This window comes from Electrophorus electricus, chromosome 1 (genome assembly GCF_013358815.1).
Source record: "Electrophorus electricus isolate fEleEle1 chromosome 1, fEleEle1.pri, whole genome shotgun sequence".
In the NCBI taxonomy this organism is placed as follows: domain Eukaryota; kingdom Metazoa; phylum Chordata; class Actinopteri; order Gymnotiformes; family Gymnotidae; genus Electrophorus; species Electrophorus electricus.
This window is the reverse complement of record NC_049535.1, coordinates 33426286-33446462: the sequence shown is the minus strand read 5'-3', so window position 1 is coordinate 33446462 and position 20177 is coordinate 33426286. Positions and strand designations below refer to the sequence as shown.

The 20177-nt window shown below is 44.4% G+C and overlaps 3 protein-coding genes across 6 annotated transcripts; 1 reads left to right on the top strand and 2 right to left on the bottom strand.

The window, feature by feature from the left end:
* The first annotated feature begins 3991 nt into the window (after nucleotides 1-3991).
* rcn3 (reticulocalbin 3, EF-hand calcium binding domain) lies at nucleotides 3992-8686 on the top strand. 2 transcript variants are annotated; one of them, XM_027015676.2, is made up of 8 exons: nucleotides 3992-4079; nucleotides 4592-4802; nucleotides 4924-5117; nucleotides 5422-5594; nucleotides 5773-5833; nucleotides 5935-6026; nucleotides 6244-6351; nucleotides 8419-8686. In XM_027015676.2, exons 2-8 carry the CDS (start codon nucleotides 4597-4599, stop codon nucleotides 8524-8526), a joined length of 942 nt encoding a protein of 313 aa, XP_026871477.2. In that variant the 5' UTR covers nucleotides 3992-4079; nucleotides 4592-4596; the 3' UTR covers nucleotides 8527-8686. The 2 variants fall into 2 exon arrangements, with proteins under 2 accessions (XP_026871477.2, XP_035385019.1); XM_035529126.1 differs by lacking the exon at nucleotides 8419-8686 and adding an exon at nucleotides 6538-6778.
* Nucleotides 7134-13353, bottom strand: nosip (nitric oxide synthase interacting protein). Of its 3 annotated transcripts, none has more exons than XM_027015677.2 (10): nucleotides 13330-13353; nucleotides 12902-12985; nucleotides 12687-12792; nucleotides 12087-12168; nucleotides 11851-11986; nucleotides 10817-10977; nucleotides 9931-10047; nucleotides 9346-9416; nucleotides 9139-9247; nucleotides 7134-8952 (listed from the first exon to the last, which is right to left on the bottom strand). In XM_027015677.2, exons 2-10 carry the CDS (start codon nucleotides 12969-12971, stop codon nucleotides 8881-8883), a joined length of 924 nt encoding a protein of 307 aa, XP_026871478.2. In that variant the 5' UTR covers nucleotides 12972-12985; nucleotides 13330-13353; the 3' UTR covers nucleotides 7134-8880. The 3 variants fall into 3 exon arrangements, with proteins under 3 accessions (XP_026871478.2, XP_026871479.2, XP_035385031.1); XM_027015678.2 differs by lacking the exon at nucleotides 13330-13353 and adding an exon at nucleotides 13288-13306; XM_035529138.1 differs by lacking the exon at nucleotides 13330-13353 and having other exon boundaries at nucleotides 12902-13323.
* A 311-nt stretch (nucleotides 13354-13664) lies between these two features.
* On the bottom strand, nucleotides 13665-18525 carry LOC113580874 (acidic repeat-containing protein). Its single transcript, XM_027015698.2, has 6 exons — nucleotides 17446-18525; nucleotides 15382-15440; nucleotides 14952-15020; nucleotides 14303-14354; nucleotides 14169-14205; nucleotides 13665-14043 (listed from the first exon to the last, which is right to left on the bottom strand). The coding sequence occupies exons 1-6, from the start codon at nucleotides 17969-17971 to the stop codon at nucleotides 13992-13994; spliced, it is 795 nt and encodes a 264-aa protein (XP_026871499.2). The 5' UTR covers nucleotides 17972-18525; the 3' UTR covers nucleotides 13665-13991.
* Between the last annotated feature and the right edge of the window lie 1652 nt (nucleotides 18526-20177).

Sequence of the window (20177 nt, the reverse complement as noted above, 5' to 3'; positions counted from 1 at the left end):
TTTTTTTTTTGGTTTTTTTTTTTACAAACTGACAAACACAAAGTAAAACTATTTCAATTTGCCTCTCAACTACGACTCACTGGGTCACCGTGGGCCATACCACTGGTACCAAACGAAATGAGTAAAGGTGGAGCATCAGCACGGTCTGAGAGAGGAAGATGAAGACTGTGGTGAAGAACGTGGGGATACGCTGCAGTTACACCCGTTGACCCAGATTACCTCAGCTGAAGGCTGCCATTTTACTGAATCTTCCTGCCCAGTAAATTAGATATCAATCTGCCTGTCTGTCTGTCTTTGGCTTTTTTTTGCCCATAGCTGAGAGTAAATTATTGAGATAAGCTTACCTAGTGAAGTAAAGGACAGATTGACCTGGTGGAGTAAATGATGGCGACAGACTCACTTGGTGGACTAGAGGATGAAGACAGGAGTAAAGGATGGAGACAGACTCACCTGTGGAGTAAATGATGGAGACAGACTCACCTGGTGGAGGAAGGCAGGATGAAAGGCCACACTCGTTCCTCACGTGTCTCTCATCTCTCCCTGCGCTCCTGCTCTGTTGATGTTAGACTGTGTTTGAGGGGGAGGAAGAGTGTGTGCATGTGTAATAGAGGAGCGGAGAGGGAGAGCATATGGAGAGAGCTAGATGGAGCAAAAGAGAAGAGAAGAGGGGGATGGATGGAGAGATGGCACAGTTTTAGTGTCAGTGTCAGGTCTGGACCAAGAGAAATGGTGATGAATGAGAGAAAGGTCCTGAGTGCAATAGACGGAAAGAGATAGAGACAGAGGGGTCAGAAGGTCACCCACAGCGGCCTCAGACATCCAGATATGTGCTTTTTGTGGCTGGACGTCACGGCTGGCCGGTCCCCGCATCACCCCCATTAGCCATGGCCTTTACAGCCGGGGAGGGAGTGTGTGTGTGTGTGTGTGTGTGTGTGTGTGTGTGTGTGTGTCGAGGCCCCCATGGTCCACACGAGAACCCGGAGCACAGCAATCAGAACGCCACTGAAGTGCTGCGGAGTGTTTCATACAAACAGGTGAGGAGCCCGATGAACCAGTGTGTGAGCACGTCTCACCGGACACGGCACACGCCAGCCCGTCACACCGCGCTCACTGCTCGTCAACTTCACCATCTTTGTCCCAGTCCTGACGTGACGTCTGCGTATCTTATCGGCTCAGAAAACCAAAGTGCCTGTCACACCACATACAAGGGTAAAAGTGAGCGAGGGAGGGAGGGAGAGAGAGAGCGAGAGGGAGAGAGGAGGACATGGAACACTGGTGGATTGGCCTGCTGAAGCCACAGAGCTATCTGACATCATCCTAGCTCAGATCCTGAAACAAAAAGGACCTTTTCTGTATATATAGGTTATGATCCCACTCCAGTGTCTCTGTATTGGTAAAGACGTTCTGCCATGGTTTTGGAAGTTTGCAGGTTGACAATCTTCGCATATCATTAAAACCAGATTTGATTTGATTTTATGATAATGTGACCAAAATGAAATTGATACAGGTACTATACAGGGGCTTCAGTATTCCCATTATACCCTTCAACCTTGTTAGGGACACAGGAATTTTAGAACATTATCCACTGTGGCCAGTCTTCTTCCTGTTTCCAGAGCTCTCAGGCAGTTCTGATTACAAAAAACAAGGAGAAATTCAAATGTCGACACAGGTCAGCTGACAGGAGGCTCCTGGCGTGCCTGGTGAAGAACTGCATGTTTTCCGTGGCCTCTTGTGTGTTCTGCTTGCTCCTTCCAACCTTCAGGAGAGCCTGAATGGAGAGATCAGTTTCAGCTCTCCTAGGAAGCTGGAAGATGTCACGGGATAAGCAGGACCCTGGTTAATGGGCGAGCCAGCACGTATGACGGGACCCCACCGTTGAGCAGGACCCTGGTTAATGGGCGAGTCAGCACGTATGACGGGACCCCACTGTTAAGCAGGACCCTGGTTAATGGGCGAGCCAGCACGTATGACGGGACCCCACCGTTAAGCAGGACCCTGGTTAAAGGGAGAACCAGCACCACAACGAGCCCCCCAACCTCCCTGATTTCTGCATCTCCCTCTCTCTCGCTTTCTCTCCATCTCTCCCTTTCTTTACATCTCCTTCTCTTTCTCTCCCTTTCTCTACAGCTTCCTCTCTCTTTCATGATTACAATACATGATTCAGGGCTTTATCAACAAAAATGCCAAATTACAAAGTGTCAGAAATGAAGGAATGAAAGACAAAAAGTGTCTGAATATTTGTCTATATGTGTAAATTAGTGGCTAATGTGATATGTGTATGCTGCTACATGCATGGACAAATGTTTATGAGTGAGTGAGGCGTTTGTGTGTACGCCTAACACATATTAAATTTGCTATGCTTTAAGGCTTGTCTTGTTAGTTCCCCCCCCCCCCCCCCCCGCTGGAGGGGATGAGAAGAGAGGTCACCATGGCAACAAAACCGGGACAACTTATCATCAAGTTCCAATAAACAAATAACTTCAACACTGTGCCAAGCAATACTACACTGATGTGTACTGGATGTAGGTGTAGATTGTTTATTAATAAATCATTTCTAGGCTCCTGAACACTGTGTTTTATACCTGTTCTCTTCATCCTGTTTACAGAGTATATCCTCTTCTATCCCTCCCTCCCTCCAGTGGGCTACGGTGCACCCCGGCCCCTCACCGGATCCCCCTCTGACTCTGCTCGCTCTCTGGCCCTGTCACCTTACATTGCTGCATGCAGATAGACACACAGCCTCAGAAGTGGTAGAGAGAGAGAGAGAGAGAGAGAGAGAGAGAGAGAGAGAGAGAGAGAGAGAGAGAGAGAGAGAGAGAAGGCAATAAACAAATGTGCAGTGTAAAGTTGTGGGGGAAACTGTGAGCGAGAACGAAGAACATCAGAAGAGAGAAAAGACCTTGTGCAGACCAAGAAGACCAACAATGGAATGTTACACAACACTATCAAGTCTAAATGCTGCTGATTCCGATGAAGGCTTACACTTGTTATAAAGTTACAATCCACTTTATGTGATGAGGAAAATGCAGTTATGTTTCAACGCCTCTGTTAACAGAGTAGTGAGAAGCTTGCCATTCACAACAACAGGTATATCTTCTGCTGCTGCTACTTCTAAAATGTCAAGGGAAGATTTTCAAATCAGGGTTGTAACAGTGAGTCTTTTGGTTGTGACTGGTGATTACTCTAAAAATGTGTAAATTAGCATCTAAAAGACAAAGGACACAGGACTGGGAATGCCTGCAGGCAGATTAGCATGCTCTCAAAGTTTCAGAATAGCCTTCTGTAAATGTATATAACTAATAATATATTACATTTAGCGTTGGTATTTACTGGTGTGCTAAAAATATCAAGCAAGAAAAACTGTTATCAAACAGCCCTTACTCGCCCCCCTCCCACGTCGAGCATCCCTGGTTCCAGGGTGCAGTCGTTAGCCAATCAGGAAGTTGCAGCTGGACTCTGCTTCGTAAATGGAAATGAAGGATTTCAGGAAACATTTTCCAATGTTTCGAAACTAAATGAAGAAATATAGGAAACAAATTTCAACAGCTTGCGCAAAAAAAAATTCAAAAATTAAAAATGTCGTACGTAAATTCTGGAGGATTCTATGGAAGACAACTTTGCTCCCAAGTGGTGAAGTACAAGTATTATGATTAAACAAACGTAAACATTACAAAAAATATATTGCCATGAAAAGAAAATATATATGTGTGTGTGTCCTGTTTGTTTGGAAAACTTGTGCATTACACTCTAAATATATACAGTATATATAATCCCTATCGAGCGTACTTCTGTGTGCCGCTATAGACAGGAGCTGGAATGCGGTACCTGTGCGCTCGACTGATGCGTACGCGTTCGCGTGTCAACGTGGCGTTTCAGAGCCAGTCGCATTCGTGATTTCAAGTCGAACCTCCCACCGCTTCTCGGCGACTGGTCTCTTTTCCTGTCAGTATACAATATTCGGGCTGACGTATGCGAGTTTGAACCGCCTCACTCTACGTACGATTTAAAGAGGCAGAGTGCCAACGCGACGCGAATCTGCAGAAAAAAATCGAGCAAGACAGTAGAATATCAGGAATTCGGTAAGTTATTTTGTTTTTCCTAAACTGGAAGCTTTGTTTTCCCCATTAAACTGTGTGTAGCTAATGGTTAGGATCGTTTTGATCGGTTTTTTGTTTAGCGTAGGTGTAGATAACGAGTTTGTGGTAACTTTTCTTGCTGTGTGGAGGCGCGTCCTCTATAAAGCATCGTTTTAGGTTAAGAAGTCTTGGTTCGTTCACTTGCATGACCAAACACCAAATGTATGTCTAGGGACTGCAATCTAATATTCTAGAATAAATTCATTTCTCAGCATAGAACTATGTAATTCATCGTAATACATTCACCTTCAGTCTACTGAAGAGAATTATATTCAAAGGACCGCTGGACTGTAGACTTCAGTAATCAATGTTCAACAGTCTGACAATTAAAGATGGGAATCTATGAAAATTAAAAATCATTATCATGTGTTTGTCCTGCACTCCTCTCTCTCTCTCTCTCTCCCTCTCTCTGTCTCTCTCTCTCTGTCTCTCTCTCTCTGTCTCTCTGTCTCTAGAGAAAATGCAGCTGTTCTTTCTCTGCCTCATTCTGGGGATCACAGTTGCTGTACCTCCTCAGGAGAAACGTGTACACCATCAGCGTGACCTGAGTGACCACGTCCATGACGACGACCACGGTTACCAGTATGACCACGAGGCCTTCTTGGGCAAAGATGAAGCTAAAACCTTTGACCAGCTCACTCCCGAGGAGAGCAAGACCAGACTCGGGTACAGTCTCGCACAACAGCTCACAATAATGTTCATAATTGTAATATAATTTGACTTCAGGAGCTGAAGTCTGTGGCCCTTTGCATTACTGATTCCATGTTGAACGTCACCCACCCTTTAGGAAGATAGTGGATCGCATTGACATGAATAAGGACGGCTACGTTAGCCATGCCGAACTGCACCAATGGATCAAACACAGACAGAGGAGGTACATCGAGGAGAATGTGGACAAGCACTGGAAAGACTATGACCAGAACAAAGATGGAAAGATCGCCTGGACAGAGTACAAGAACACCACCTATGGCTATTACCTGGGTAACTGGACCACTTTAACTAGGTTCTGGAACCTCACTGTATGCTTTTAATCTTGTGTGTCTTCTTTAAAGTCAGAATCAGGGGAAGGAAAAAAAACACTAACACTCCTAATTATTTTCCATCTATCCTTCTAGACCAGGGGTGCTGAGCTTAGTCCTTCTACACTTAACAAATTGTATGAAGTGACCATGTCTGAACTGGGACTGTAGGGAATGAATATATATATATAAAATTATTGAGGGGAGAATGACCTTCATGACCTTTTCAGGGTTTTGCTGATGTTAAACTTTTTTTGTTTCCTTAGATGATGCTTTTGATGACATAGAAAACAAGGAGACCTACAAGGCCATGCTGCGGCGAGACGAGAGGCGATTTAAAGTGGCAGATAAAGATGGAGATGGAATCACCACCAGGGAAGAGTTCACGGCTTTCCTCCACCCTGAGGAGTTTGACTACATGAAGGAGGTTGTGGTGCAGGTGGGCTAGAGAGGGCTGGAGTCAAGAAACGCTTCAGAAGGAGAGAGGGAAAGAACGAGAGAGGGAAAGAGAAATGTAATGCTTAAAAAAAAGATGTTTGTATGGTGGAAAAATATTACATGTATTGAACAAAGAGGAAAGATCATTCATTCATGTCTTCATATCCTTCACTTTACAGGAAACTGTAGAAGATATTGACAAAAATGGTGATGGCAAGGTAAACCTGGAGGAATACATTGGTAAGTTGCTCAGCTATGATATTGCGCACATGCCTCTCAAGTTTCCAAATGAAATGGTTTAACACATTTCTGATTGGCATTCTTATTTTTCTGGCCTACAGGGGACATGTTCACTCCGGAGGCTGGAGAGAATGAGCCCGAGTGGGTCACCACAGAAAGGAAACAGTTTTTGGAAGTCAGGGATATAAACAAGGTTTGCATTGCCAATTGTGCATAGTTTTCCTTTAAACATGCAGTCTGGACACGACCCAACATGGAATGAAGAGGATATTTCATAAAAGCATCCCTAATGTTAAGATAACAGACAATAAAAGAGACAAGCATTGCTATTGTTCCTTCATTGTTAATTTACTACAGAATCTCCTCTTAATCCCAGACAAGATTAAGCCTTCTTTATCTTGTCTATTTAGGATGGATTTCTTGATGCCAGTGAAGTTGCCCTGTGGATACTGCCAGGAGATGTTGATCATGCTGACAATGAAGCAAGACATCTAATTCACGAGACAGACAAAGATAACGTAAGTAAACGCTATCTGTATAAATGATTTGTGCATTATTGTAATTAAATGCATTTAATTGCCACATTAATTATCAATCAATTGAATCAATCTTCTTTCTCTTTACCCTGCCTCTTCCCTATTTAATGAACATCAATCAATCTTCCCAATGGATCGTCAATTTTCCCAACACAATCATTTAATCAGGATGAAAAAATGACCAAGAAGGAAATTCTGGAAAACTGGAACATGTTTGTCGGAAGCCAGGCCACCAATTATGGAGAAGATCTCACCAAGAAACACGATGAGCTCTGATGCTCTGGTCTCTGGTGTTAACCTATTGTGGGAAGGATCAGTGGGTTCTCATCTAGGTTGATGCTTTTTAGTGGTGAGTGGGAGGGTTTCAAATTATACACCATAAGGAAATTAGGTACTTTTTTTTGGGGGGGGGGGGGGGGGGGGGGGGGGGGGGGGCGATCTAACAGATGGGTGGTATAGTGGAAAATAGTGGAATTCCAGAATAGTGTTATGGGGTCAGGGGTCAAGACCTAATAGTTAAGCATTTGGGTCAGGAAGGCAGTGCTCCCTTTAATTTTCATTTAACTGAGAGTGAATTGTATTTATTTAGTCAAGCACATTTGATCCACAGTAGATATCAGCAGACAGGGCATGTCTACTTAGTTTGCTTACACACACACACACACACACACACACATCTGATCAAAAAGTGTTGTGTAGCCAAAGTATGACTGCTAAAAGCTTAGCCATGATTTCTATAACTGTGCTGTACTCTGAGGTTAATGTTTCTAAGAAAGAAAAAAAGCCAACAGACCCAAGTGTGTTGAAATTCACAAAGTGCTTCCTGCCACACATTAGTAATACCATTTCAAGAAAAACCATCCTGAAGAAACATTTTAAGAATTACCATCACAACTACCCTTTTTCAACAGCTATGATACTCCATGACACTTGAACACACTACTCGCTAACTGTAGAGCTGTCTAGTCACTTTTGAGAAGCGTCTCTGTGACTTTGGCGTCCAGGAGTGGAGACCTGGTTGAGGTGCAGGGGCCGCGGTGACACGGCCGTCCACGCCAGGCCGAGCCTTGGCGTTCCTGCTGCGACCCTGGCAGGGATACAAGGGAGGCTGACCTATCGGAGGTCTGCAGGGTCAAAGGTCAATCCTCTGAGTACAGTACCCTGCAGCAGGACAAAAGACCTTAAGAGGGCTGTTTTTCCCCTCTAGCACAGTGAGATTTGGACTCGGGTCTTAGAAGTGAATGAAGAAAAGTTAAAAATATGTCTGTTGGCTTTTGGTCCTTGGAACCATTATCCAATCAATTCTGTTGCCACTCTAGAGCAAGTAAAGTACAAATATGTCAGCCACAGTTCTGTAGTGTTGGTCAGCCTTTTTTTTTTTTTTTTCTTAAAAAACACTCCACTCCTGTTGTGTGGTAGCCTGTTTAGTGTGTGTTTGATGACTGAGGGTTTGGAGTTTTCAACCCTGGTCTTATTACAACTGTTATAATAATTTCTAATCATGCAAAGTACAACCGTAGGATTTTGGAAGCCATAAGCAGCAGCCACACTGGACTCTGCATTGGCAGCGAACAGCTGTGAAAGAGGAGCAGATTTCTGAGCTAAAGGTGCTGGTGAGGTCGTGCTAGGACTAATGTTTCAAGCAGGTCCTGAACCAACAGTCATAAACACACCCTGGGGACACAGGAGGCACCAGCAGCTACCACGGACAGGGAAGAGGAGGAAAGGAAGGGTTAGGAGAGTGACAGAGGAGGTGAAAAAAGGTGTTTTAACTGTGGTGCAACATTTCTCTGTGAATTCAAAATAAAAGCCATGGTTTTTTTTTTAATCTAGACTTTTATTATATATAAAAAACCTTAATCAGCAAAACCAACACATCCTCTGAAAATCAATTACTTGGCTCCCATTACCTTGCTGGATGTTGTCTAGGAAACCATTGTCTTGAACTTGGCCTCTGCGTTTCTCTGCTGTATCTTTCTACTGCCTTCCCCCTGTGTGCCTGCCCACCCTCGCCAAACTCTCCTCTCTGTCCACTGCTCTCCATCTCAGGATGGCCGCCTCTCCATGACTGAGATCATGGACAAACTGGACGTGGTTAAAGTCAGCACCATCACAGACTATGGGAGCCTTTTACTGGAGAAGCACGATGAGCTTTAACTGCATGAGCCCTTTGAGTCGAAACCTCTCATAATAAAAACAAAAAACAAAACAAAAGGTCTTCAAATGACTGTATAGATGTTTTTTAACTAAACATTTTACTTTGCAAAAAAAGTCAATGAGAGCAATTTTACACACAAAAAAAAATCAACTCAAACAACAAAACTAAAGCTCTACATATGCTTGTGTCCATTATTCATGTTTCAGTTTGTGTTTTATACCAAGGTGAAAAAAAAAACCAACGAAAAACACTGATCGCTACTCATGTCTCATCCCAATAACGTGACATGGGTTGGAGCGCTTCAGTAGGGCGCCTGAGACAGAGCTCTCCGTGACTGCTGCGCTCATGCTCGCTCACGCCTGCATGACGGGTCGGGCCTCCTTCGCACAAAGGGCCACTCCTGAGCCACAGAAGCCAGTGCCTCCCTGTCACAGTGAAACATGGAGGGAGGGAGGGAGGGAGGGAGGGAGGGAGGGAGGTGGTGAGTGTGCTCTACAAGTCTGAAAATCTTTGAACCACACAGCCAGAGTGCTCTCTGCAGACATGCAACCCGATCCCTTGCGCGCGAGCACACACACACCCTTGCTCTCTGTAGACACACAAATGCTCACCCTCTGCAGAACTATAATGTCTTTCTCCTTCAGTTTGTGTCCTGACACTGGGTCAGTCATGTCTTTGCGTATCAGTTTCTCCACACACTCTACAGTGACCACTGCTCCTCTGACATAGAGAGACAGAGAGAGAAAGCTTTGAGACTAAAATACACTTCCCAGAATTACTGAAGTCAGGAATAGTTTTCTTCACAACTGTCAACTCACGAGGGTCTGAGCACCGCGCAGGGGACCGAGTTACCCAGGGTATCTTTGGTCACTGCACACACATATCTGTCCTGAAAAACAAACACTGTTGTTAACCACAAGTCTATTCTACAAGTCTGAACATTCACCAAATTGTCAAAATTATTAAAAGCAACACCACCACCAACCCTACCTAAACCATCAAGACTAATAGCCACACAGCAAAGTGTGTGGTCAACAGTATTTTTCGTGACACACAAGGACAGCTTTTTGTGCCTTTATTGGTGTTAAAGGATCAAAGATCAAGTGAGTGAGTGTAGTGTAGTGAGTATGGAACAAGAATTAAGTTTGTGATATTTATATACATCATTACTGCACTACAGAACTCATCACTGGGAACTTTGTATACAGGAACATGAGCAATACCTTTCTACTACCTAATTAAAGTTAAGTATTATTACATTGAACTAAGTTCATTGTCATGCTGGTCATTAGATTGTGATATTATTACTAAATCATTTTGAAATTACAACCAAATGTGAGTGAAATTAACGTGTGACAGGACAGGTGTGAGGGGGGTGTGTGTCTACAGTGTGGTGGGCCCACCTGGCGTGTGAGGAGGGCCACACGGTCCAGACTGGAGTCCAGTGGGGTGAAGCTAACAGTGATGAGCTCACTCATCTTCAGGGGCTGGCCTGACATCGGGCACAGCACGGTCTTCGACTGAGAAGGTGAGGACGGAGGGAAGGACAGAGGGTGTCTGAGGTGATCGTGCGTTTACTCACTCCCTGAACACTCAGCTGCCCCAGGGCTGATTTATGTTCGCTGCATGCCACGCGGCACAAGACACTGCCGCTCAAACCTTGACCTACTTCCATGACAGACCGTGAGACCTCGATTGTGCTGAAAGTCTGACCATACCATAAAGATTTTCTGGTGATAATCTGATGCTGCTATGAAATTATGGCATTCTGATTTTGACATCCATCTAACAAGTTTTATAAAAAAAACAAAACAAAAAAAAACAAAAAACAGACACCCGCAACCAAGCCCTCAAATGTTCTGCCGTGCTAGAAGACCTGCTGCAGAGGCTGTGGAGCATGACACGTTTCACATTTACACACAGTAGAGTTGAACTGATGACTAAAAAATTCTTTCACAATTTTCTGTCACGATAACTACACAGTGTAAAGCTGGCTTAAGGCACCTGGACTTACAGGTCAACCACACACCATCATTTGCACATCGTTAGGGGTGCTGGCAAAGAGGTAAGAAGAGAAGGAAGAGGGCACAGTGACCAGAGTAGATAAGCTCGCTGGCTGGGCCAAAGGGCACAACAAGGCGAGAGTAAAAAAAACAAGGCCGACAGTAGCACACACAGACGCAAACACACTGAGGTCACAATAACCTGCCAAAGCAGCAGAGGTTAGTAGCAGCAGGTTCTTTTCATGTGAAACACATGAAGGTGGCGTGACGGTGGAAGGAAGCTCACAGGTTTCTTTAGGAGGGTGGGCTTAGCTTCTGGTGTCAGGCTTGGGATCCAGAAGCTGGGGAGGCTGGAGGAGGAGGTGGAGGAGCTGAAGGAGCTGGACTCCCCCGTCGCAGAGGCTGAGCTGGAGGAGGCGGCAGAGGCAACGGAGCCACTCGGCGATACTAAAGACGTAAAACGAGCATCAGCTTTTAGTCATGGCTAAAACCACTCACTCCATTTAAATAGTGAGAAAAGTCATCAAACAGCATGTTGGGATTTGTGGGTAATCAGGTTATCCACACTGTACACATTCTTTAAAATAGGAATCACAAAGTGAACCCTATGACTCCGAGAAGTGTAGATACTCCACCTGGAGTATAATGAGTGAACTTTTCTGAACAAACAAAAGGAATTTCAGGTTAAGCAGGGGTTTTTTGGCTCCAGTCCTGGTGTCTCACTTCCTCGCATGGTTCCAAGATTTCCCTGTATGTGTCCCTGCTGTAGCATTCCTGAGCCAGCTCATCGGTTTATACCCAAACCTTTTAGGAGCTGGATCAGGTGTGTCATGAACGGGCAAAATGTAAGTCTCGGCAGGTCCTTGCAGAGCGATCGTGGAAAGCCCTGTGCTGGTCGGGTTAGGGCTGTTAACACTTTACCATCACAATATTTGATGCAGGCAAAGAGTGTTACTGAAGTGTTATTAGTGTAAACAAAAACAGCAACACCAGAATACTACTGCAAACAACTGTCACCCCTGTAGCCCAAAGAAAATGTCAGACATGCTCAATAACTTATTTTTATGGTAAATTGTTGTCATTTTAAGTCAGTTGTCACGTAACCATTAAATTGAACAAAAATGAAATCAAATAAAACATCACAGAATTATCAGGTGTTGGGCATAACCTTGTCAGATATTTTCTAATTAATGGCTTTAACATTTTATCTCAGGCACATGCCTATTTATGATGCAGACTAAGAGATGTTCATTCAAAGAATGTGTGCATATATGTGTATAAGGTTACGTAATCAAGGGAACTCATTAGATTCTCCTGTACCTGTGATGAAGGGGTTGATGGGCTTGGAAACAATGCTTCCCTCTCTCTTCTTAAACTTCTCGACTTTCTCTCTCTCCTCTGAACAAGACTCCAGCCGGTCCTCACTCTTAAGGGCACGTTTCTGCTTCTCGTATGCCTGTACGAGTCAGAACGTGCGCACGCAACATAAACAACATCACAACACAAGCAGTGGTGGAACAAGGAAGAGCGTCAGCGCGAGCACAGCTAGTACAAACCTTCATCTTCTTTGCAATATCAGTTTTCTGGTGGAGGATGTACTCCAGTATGGCTTCTCTTTCATACAGGTACCCATCTTCACTGAAAAACAAACGCACACAAATAAAGGTTTAGTGCCCGTTTACAGATCTGCCAGTGTCAGTGGACACAATGAGCACCACACACACAGATTTTCAGTACCTATGACCTCAACCACCCTAATTAAATCCAGAAAACTGCGTGTGATAACACAGCAGATGTGACTGCTTAGTAAGCGTGCCTTCCATCCCTCGTGATACTCCATATTTTCATCGTTCTCACACAGTATTTTTCTGGAACCCAAAATTAGGCCATTATATCACTTTTTTCCTTTACATGAGCACAGCATGGTATAGAAAAAAACAACAACTGCAAGGACGTTCAATGCCAAATCTATTTTGTAATTTCTTACACTCAAAATATCACAAAATGCTGCAGTCAAAGTCTCCATTAGAGTTTTGAAACACTGACACATTTTTTTCTACCTCCCAAGACTTGAATGTATGAGAGGTCACAGCCTCGGCAAGCGTGAAAACGGTGCATCAAGCGAAATTTGTGCAAATGCACTGAAAGGTACCTACGTTACCACGGGATCTCTGCACGGCTGCAAGGACAGACAGCAGCAATCAAAATCCTTGATAGCGTCCTTCCCCAGACGGACACTCTGCGTTCCGTATCCCGAAGCGGCTTTTCAAAAAATAAAATAAATAAATATATATATAATGTTAAAAAAGAGAACAATTTCGGTTATTAAAGGAGAAAAACGACTAAACAGCCAGCTAGCGGATAAGCCAACCTGTGTCCTTCTTCTTTTCGTGATAGGTGTACACTGCTCCAGCCGTGCAGTTCTTCCCGTGGCGCGTCATTTTTGCTCACTTCGCTTTTGATAGGTTAGCAGAAAGAAAATGATTAGATACGTTTTACTTGCGGTCAATACAACACTTAAAAACGCACTCGAACAAAACAACACTTCGCAAGAACTGATTTGCTTGAAGCAAATTAGCTAGCGAGCTAGCCTAGCCTAAGCTAACGTTGACTCGCGAGCTAAGCGACCCTGGCTAAGTTCACTTTGTTGGTGAACTGTATCAATAGTTTTATCTTCAGGGATTTTTAAAGAATTATACAAATATTACAGACTACGTGATAGATTAATAAAATGTGGCTTTTAAAATAAATTCGCACAATGAAATAAAACCTGCTGCATCTTCTGAACTGCTTATTTACCTTACTGTGAACTTCCTCTTCGTCATTAAATGTCGAGTTGTCAAAATAAAAGCAACATAAAATAAATTTAACATTATTTAAAATAAATCTTATTTATAAAATGGGTGGAATATGTACTTGCCTTAACTAGGATGGCTGTCTAGTCCGATTGGCTTTCTAACGACAGCATTTAAAGCATAGCTGTAGCGATTTAACAATAGCTAGAATAAATTAAACATAGTTTATGCATTCTGCTATTACTGCTTTCTGAAGTGTTACATGAGCTTCTTTTGTATTTTAAGTGTTTGCGTTTGTGTTCGCTTATATGGGAACAATAATACAAATAATACCAATAATAATGTGACAAACAAATACCCACAATTTTATTTAAATACCATCCAGTTGTGTCAAAATAGCTCGTGCTTGTTCAGTGACAGTTCTTATATTTACTGTTACTTACACAGTAAACCGGTTGACAAAACCGTATAGGTTTATTTATACATTCTTTGATTCAATGTTCCATATATTTAGTGCTTTTATGAAACATGTCAGATTTAAAAAGGTGGTAGAGAAATAACTTATTAAGACTCAAGACAGCAATAATGCAGACTCAAGCTTTTAAATGCCCCTCCTCAACCCTGACTGCAGCTCATTCAAATGGCCACACGGTGGCAATCGAAGACTTAGTTCTTGTCATCATCATCGTCATCATTGTCAAGAATGTCTGCAACCGTCCTGAAAAGCGCATAGAGATTGTGTGTATTACAACATCGTAACAACATTTGTGATATTCATAGCATATTATGGTTACATGATCATTGGACTAAAACGAATGATATACAATATTATGTGTGACTTACTTATAGATCGATCCTGTGACTGAGTCCACAAAACCACCTGGAACAATCAATTAATCAGGCAATCAATCAGCAATCAATTAATCCAACTTTATGATTTATCAATTTTCAAAAATAATGAGCAGTAACTCTCCTACCTGGCTGGCACACAGTGTTACACACAGGGCAGACAGGACACATATTGCAGGCCTGAGAAGAGATGGAAGATTTAGCCATTTTCAGAACATGTTCCAGCAAAGGGTATGTGAAGACTGTATGCAGATAGGAGTGCATTTGTTCATAGAAAGGGCTTTTGGAACATTTCTTAAACCTAATGAAGATAATCTCTTGTGTAATACCGTGTTATGATGTAATCTTGGGCCTAAACCAAGTTTTAATCTGCATAATTGTCATTTAAGATCCTGCCTGTTGCTGTGTAAGACAAAGTGGCCACAAGCATCTCCACGGTGTTTATGCTATGACCAGGAGCTCCGTGCATCTCTCAGCATTGGCACAGCTGAGGCACGTATGGCGTTTCTCAGCCTTGCCCTACTGGAGTGTCACGCTCCACCAGTACGGCCATGGATAGACCAGTGGCAGAGCAGGGAGACATCTAAGGTTTCTGTCTGATTGACACTGCCAGTCAGTACCACAAAACATTTTGGTGGTTTGACATTTTAGATTTATGGGCAGGATGTGCAAGATTGATTCTGTACTGGGATGTGTGTGTGCGTAATTTAGGATGGTGGGATTATTACACTGTGTGTGTGTGTGTGTGTGTGTGTGTGTCTGTGTGTGTGTCCTCACCTCACAGAATCCACAATATTCTGCCTTATCTCCCTTTTTACATGGGCACTTGTCACAGCTGTCGCAGTGCTGGGGGAGAGATACAGGAATGATGAATGAACCCAACTCAAAATTCACAAAACATGTGCTCTCTAATTCAAAAACATCCAATGCCAGCAAGGCAGTGAGGGGAACAAAGTGGTTCCCCTTGGAAAACACAATCCACTTCTGAGATGTTCTATGCGAGTTACGTGTCCTATTCAAATCCATTGTAATGTTACAGAGAACATGTGAAAACAATGATTTAAGCCATTTCTGCATTAGCCAGCAGTGCCATATAGAGGTCAAGGCTGTGACTTTGAAGCCTTCTGTGAGCAGTATTAAAGACAACAGAGTGTGACGTGACTGACACTGGGGAGATGCTCCTCTGGAAGACCCCTGGGGCTCATACCTCACAGTGGGCACAGAACTTGCAGACGGAACCCACATGGTACTCATCTTCCTCGTCATCTGTAAGAAATGTTGTCAGTTCTTGCCATAAATATTTCCCTCTACTGTTCCTGGATACAAGTTTGTGTCTGAACATTTATGTGTTTGTCTCATCCATGTGGAGTAAAAATGCTGGCAAAATGTTTGCATAACGATTCAGCAAACATTCATATGTTGTTGGATTAAGTGTCCCTGTCTCTCACTCTATCTCTCCTCTTTTTCTCTTTCTCTCACACACGTGTTGTTGTTTTTTTATTAAGTCACATCCATCACAGCTATTGCCTGTGCTAAACTGCTGCATAGCTACCGTCTCTCCGCTCTAGTCTCTAACGACTAGCACTCTTTCTTTTCTAGTGTGCTTTTCCTCTTCTCCTAACGCAGCGGGAAGGCAACACAGGGCACACCATGGCGATCATTTGATTTATTACATCGTTTCAAAGTGGGGTTTAAAAGGTATGCTGCGTGGTACGGCACACTACTGTGTTGAAATCACACCAGGTATTACAGTCAACAGAAAATGGAAAAACAAACGTTACAAAAAAATTAATTTAAAAAGATAAACAACAGAGAAAAGAAGAAAGTGCCAGTTGCACCGTTGCATGTGAAACCGTCAATAACAGTCATCTCCTAACAATTGCTGTGTTTCCTGTTCCCTTTCATACGTCTCGGGGAGTGCAGAATTGAGCTGAATTCACATTCTCTCTCTTTTGCTACCTCTCTGCTGGTACGTACATGACTGCAGTGTGATGATCTACTGCTGCTTACACACGGTGTCCCCAGACTAAAATGAACCAGACGTCATACAGTGTTTGCAGAGTTCTTAGATGTGGGACTGAAGCATAACAATTAACATATTCTCACACCAATTAATCAATTAATAAGCCATTAATATATTAAATATGAAAAATTAAAACATCAAATTCCAATAAATTACAGCATATGCATTTAAAGATAACCTTTACACAGAGACTCAAGAAATGGTTTTGTTGGCTAATACTTGAAGAATGAGAGTAAGCTTTTAGTTTGCAAACATGTTTCAGATGCAAAAAAAAGAAAAGAAAAAACAAACAAACTAGAGGTTAGCATGAAACAGGGTATGTAAATATGACAAAAGCCTATATGGTATATAAATATGGCTTAAAAACACACAGAAGTTACAAAAAAAAACAGGGTAGTACACATTACATTTGCTTTGGCGCTATATGACAGACAATTATGGTGGCTCTCTACAGAGAAAGAATGAGATGTGAGAGATGTAGCGAAAGAGAGAGAAACTTGAATCAATCCAACCAATCAGTCTCTTATCTGGGTCTGCCCAAAACTATCCAGCCTCCTCCTGTCTCTCTCTCTCTATCAGCCCCCACTATACTCTGTTCTTGATTTTGTCCTTCTCTCTGGTGTCCTAGTCCACATCCCCTGCTAACATCTCCCTCTCTCTCCTTCTTTCTCTGTAGTTTCACATGGAGACACAATAAATCCAAATTCAAACGGGAAGGGTCGAGGGAAGAAGGGACCCCACTCTTTCAAACGAGACACAAATCAAAAAATGATCTGATCTATTGGGGCAGCGTGAGGCGTGGGCTCACACCGCTGGCGCTGGGTTTGGTTTTTGTTCTTTTAAGTCCTCAGTTCATAAGTACTGCACTGTACTGCACTTCAGGACTTGACACAGTCCGCCTTCACAGGGCCCACAGAACTCATAGCTCTATTTAAGCAGGGAAGAGAAGACAGAGAGAATCAGAGACAGCCAGGTTGATGGAAAGCTAGAGAGGGGAGGAGGGACTTCGACAGAGCTCTGAGTGATCTGATTGGATATTAAAACTGTCTGACCGGGCTAGATCTATGACTGGTGGGAAACAATATGCCAGCTAGAGCTAGGGAGTGGCCAGATGCTCACTGGCTCCTCCCCTCTCTTACCCCGAATAGGTGAAGAACATCGACGGAGGAGTAAGAGGGGCTCGAAAAACTAAGAAATATGGGGGATACATAGCAAACATTAAGGTAACGTGTGAGTGAGACTACGTACCTTCGTGGTCATCATCATCGTCATCATCGTCGTCATCGTCATCGTCGTCGTCATCATCATCATCATCATCATCATCATCGTCATCATCATCATCATCGTCATCGTCATCATCGTCGTCGTCATCGTCATCGTCGTCATCATCATCGTCATCATCATCATCATCATCATCGTCATCGTCATCGTCATCATCATCGTCATCGTCATCATCGTCATCGTCATCGTCGTCATCATCGTCATCATCATCGTCATCGTCATCATCGTCATCATCGTCATCGTCATCATCGTCATCGTCATCATCGTCGTCATCGTCATCATCGTCGTCGTCGTCGTCATCGTCGTCGTCGTCATCGTCGTCATCGTCGTCATCGTCGTCGTCGTCATCGTTGTCGTGGTCTGCCATCAGCCCCTCCTCATGGACATGAGGTATCTCCTGGGCTTTGACGGCAGTGGAGGGAGCCAGGGGCGTCTGGAAGCTGCAGAGCAGGACCAGCAGCAGCCCCAGGAGCCAGCTCTTCAGGGTAGCCATGACTGTACGGCGCGGTGGAGCAGACCCACACACACAGATCTCACGCTCCTCTACAGTGCAGTGCTCCTGTACAAGGACCTCACAACTCAAAAGCACTCAACCAACACCTTGTGGCCTCCTCAGTATGTCCACCACTCACCCAGTAACATGCACTCGCGCTCACACGCACGGCGAGGTAGCACAGGTGACCAAATCAAAGCCTGGAGGTACAAAGTATTCCAATTGTCCAAATCCACACGCTTGTTCCCAATGCTAGACGATCCCCTGGGATTCAGGTGTCCCCTCTAGCTTCTGAAAATGTACCACGCGTAGGTGGTTTACAAAACACGGAAAAAGAGAAGCACGATGATGACGAGCCCACTCTGTGGTGATTAAGCGTGTCGAGACAGAAGGAGCAGTGGGGCAGGCTAGGCGGCAACTGCAACACAGACCTCACTAACAGTGCGCAGAGGAACAGAGAGACAAGCTTGGGGGTAAGACGAGATGGGGGCGGGGGTCAGGAGACATGAGTGACAGGGCCAAGTGCTGGTCGACCGGGGCCACAACTACAGTCCGTACACTTAAGAGAGAGGGCGAGAGATGCAGGGTGGCATATATTGCTCGCTTTCCTGCCGTCATCAAATGTTGGGGTTTAACTTTAGAGAAGGCAGTGGCTAAGGGGCTAAGGAGAGGATGACCATATATCGTGAGCATGTGGGTGGAGGAAAAGAGTGTGAGTGAGAAAGGGAGGGAGAGCATATCTGGTCTATATCAAGAGGATGAGTTGTGAGAGAGGATCATTTAATAAGTCCATATGTGAGATGTAGTGATTAGCATATAGGGTTGTCTGCAGAAGAACGCACTCACACACACGCACGATCACGTTCGTGTACTTTTGAACACGCGCGTGCACACTCACAGATGTACAGCTGTGTGACTTTGCCTGGGTTGCATTGCATACCGTGGTGTTCTCTCTGATGGAACTCATGAGAGTCAATTTATAAGTTAATGATTAGACCCTTGCTGAACTTAAATCAGGTGGGTGGGCAAAGTGAAAGCACTAAAGTGCAGTATCCAGGCCTTCTGGAACTAAACTGCAGTATCCAGGCCTTCCGGAGCTAAACTGCAGTATCCAGGCCTTCTCGAGCTAAACTGCAGTATCCAGGCCCTCCGGAGCTGGGTGGGAACAACCCTGATGCATGACTGTTGCATAGTGTTAACTGATCAAAGGAAATGACTCACTTAACCCATGTTCTGATCATCTCAACGGTAGGATGTTCATTCATACATTAGAGACCCATCTACCTAAATGGTCCAACAGAATAATGAGCCAGCACATTCAATAATACACACAAACACACACACGCACGCACGCACACAGGGGTGGATCAGAATTCTACTTTCATACTTTGTGGCCACGGTAGCTCCACAGCGAATGTAACTGTCCCAGTGCCTTCTTACCACACAGTCTGTCTAACGTGTCCTTAAAATAGTGTGCTGAGGGCAGGGTGGGGGAATAGCTTCCTCTATTTAAAACCCAGCACTACCATCGTCAGGGTAATGTGACCTTCTCTGGCGCAGCGCACCACTGACACCCAGCCACACTCCCTCAGCTACCCCCACAGCCCAGCCACACTCTCCCCGCATCCCCCTCTCAACACACCTGCCCAAGTGTCAGCTCCCATAGCTGCTCCTCATCTCCTTGCATCAATTCTCTCACCTTCTCACGGGCGCGTACAGACCTGGCCTCCGTGCCAGCCTTTCAGCATGTTACGGTCCGCAGCCTTGCACACAGTTCTGGCCACCCGGTCCGCAGGACCAGTGCCAAGCCTAACGGGAGCCCTTCACCCAGTTCCTAACTGTCGACTGTAAAATGCTGACTTTCAGTGGTCTGAGGAACAACTGACAGTAGGGGAAAGGTTGGGGGGAATAGACTCTGGGGAGGGGCAGAAACTGCATGGTGGCTGAAAGTGGAGATGCATCCCAATGTGCCTTGGAGATATTTGCCGTCCACCCCCCTTGTTTCTCTGTCACTCTCTCCCTTCAAACCAACAGTGATGGCGTAGACGCAGCCTGGTCTCTGTGTTTGACCCACATATTTAACTAGAGCACAATCAGGCCAGAAGTCATGAAAACTAAGTCCTGTGCTCCCTTCAGGTCCAACCTGCCACCCGTCTCCTCCCTGTGGCAGAAGGGCCTCTGAGACTGTTGTCTGCCTCTGCGGCTG

Excerpts from the sequence above, each read along its gene's own strand:
- rcn3 (XM_027015676.2), top strand. The coding sequence starts at position 4,597 with ATGCAGCTGTTCTTTCTCTGCCTCATTCTGGGGATCACAGTTGCTGTA. Across the intron at positions 5,118-5,421 it reads CACCTATGGCTATTACCTGG|ATGATGCTTTTGATGACATA; the intron begins GTAACTGGACCA and ends TTGTTTCCTTAG. Across the intron at positions 6,352-8,418 it reads ACGAGACAGACAAAGATAAC|GATGGCCGCCTCTCCATGAC; the intron begins GTAAGTAAACGC and ends TCTCCATCTCAG.
- nosip (XM_027015677.2), bottom strand. The coding sequence starts at position 12,971 with ATGACGCGCCACGGGAAGAACTGCACGGCTGGAGCAGTGTACACCTAT. Across the intron at positions 12,793-12,901 it reads CGAAAAGAAGAAGGACACAG|CCGCTTCGGGATACGGAACG; the intron begins GTTGGCTTATCC and ends TTTTTTGAAAAG. Across the intron at positions 10,978-11,850 it reads CATCAACCCCTTCATCACAG|TATCGCCGAGTGGCTCCGTT; the intron begins GTACAGGAGAAT and ends TTACGTCTTTAG.
- LOC113580874 (XM_027015698.2), bottom strand. The coding sequence starts at position 17,971 with ATGGCTACCCTGAAGAGCTGGCTCCTGGGGCTGCTGCTGGTCCTGCTC. Across the intron at positions 15,441-17,445 it reads CGATGATGATGACCACGAAG|ATGACGAGGAAGATGAGTAC; the intron begins GTACGTAGTCTC and ends CATTTCTTACAG. Across the intron at positions 14,206-14,302 it reads TAACACTGTGTGCCAGCCAG|GTGGTTTTGTGGACTCAGTC; the intron begins GTAGGAGAGTTA and ends TGATTGTTCCAG.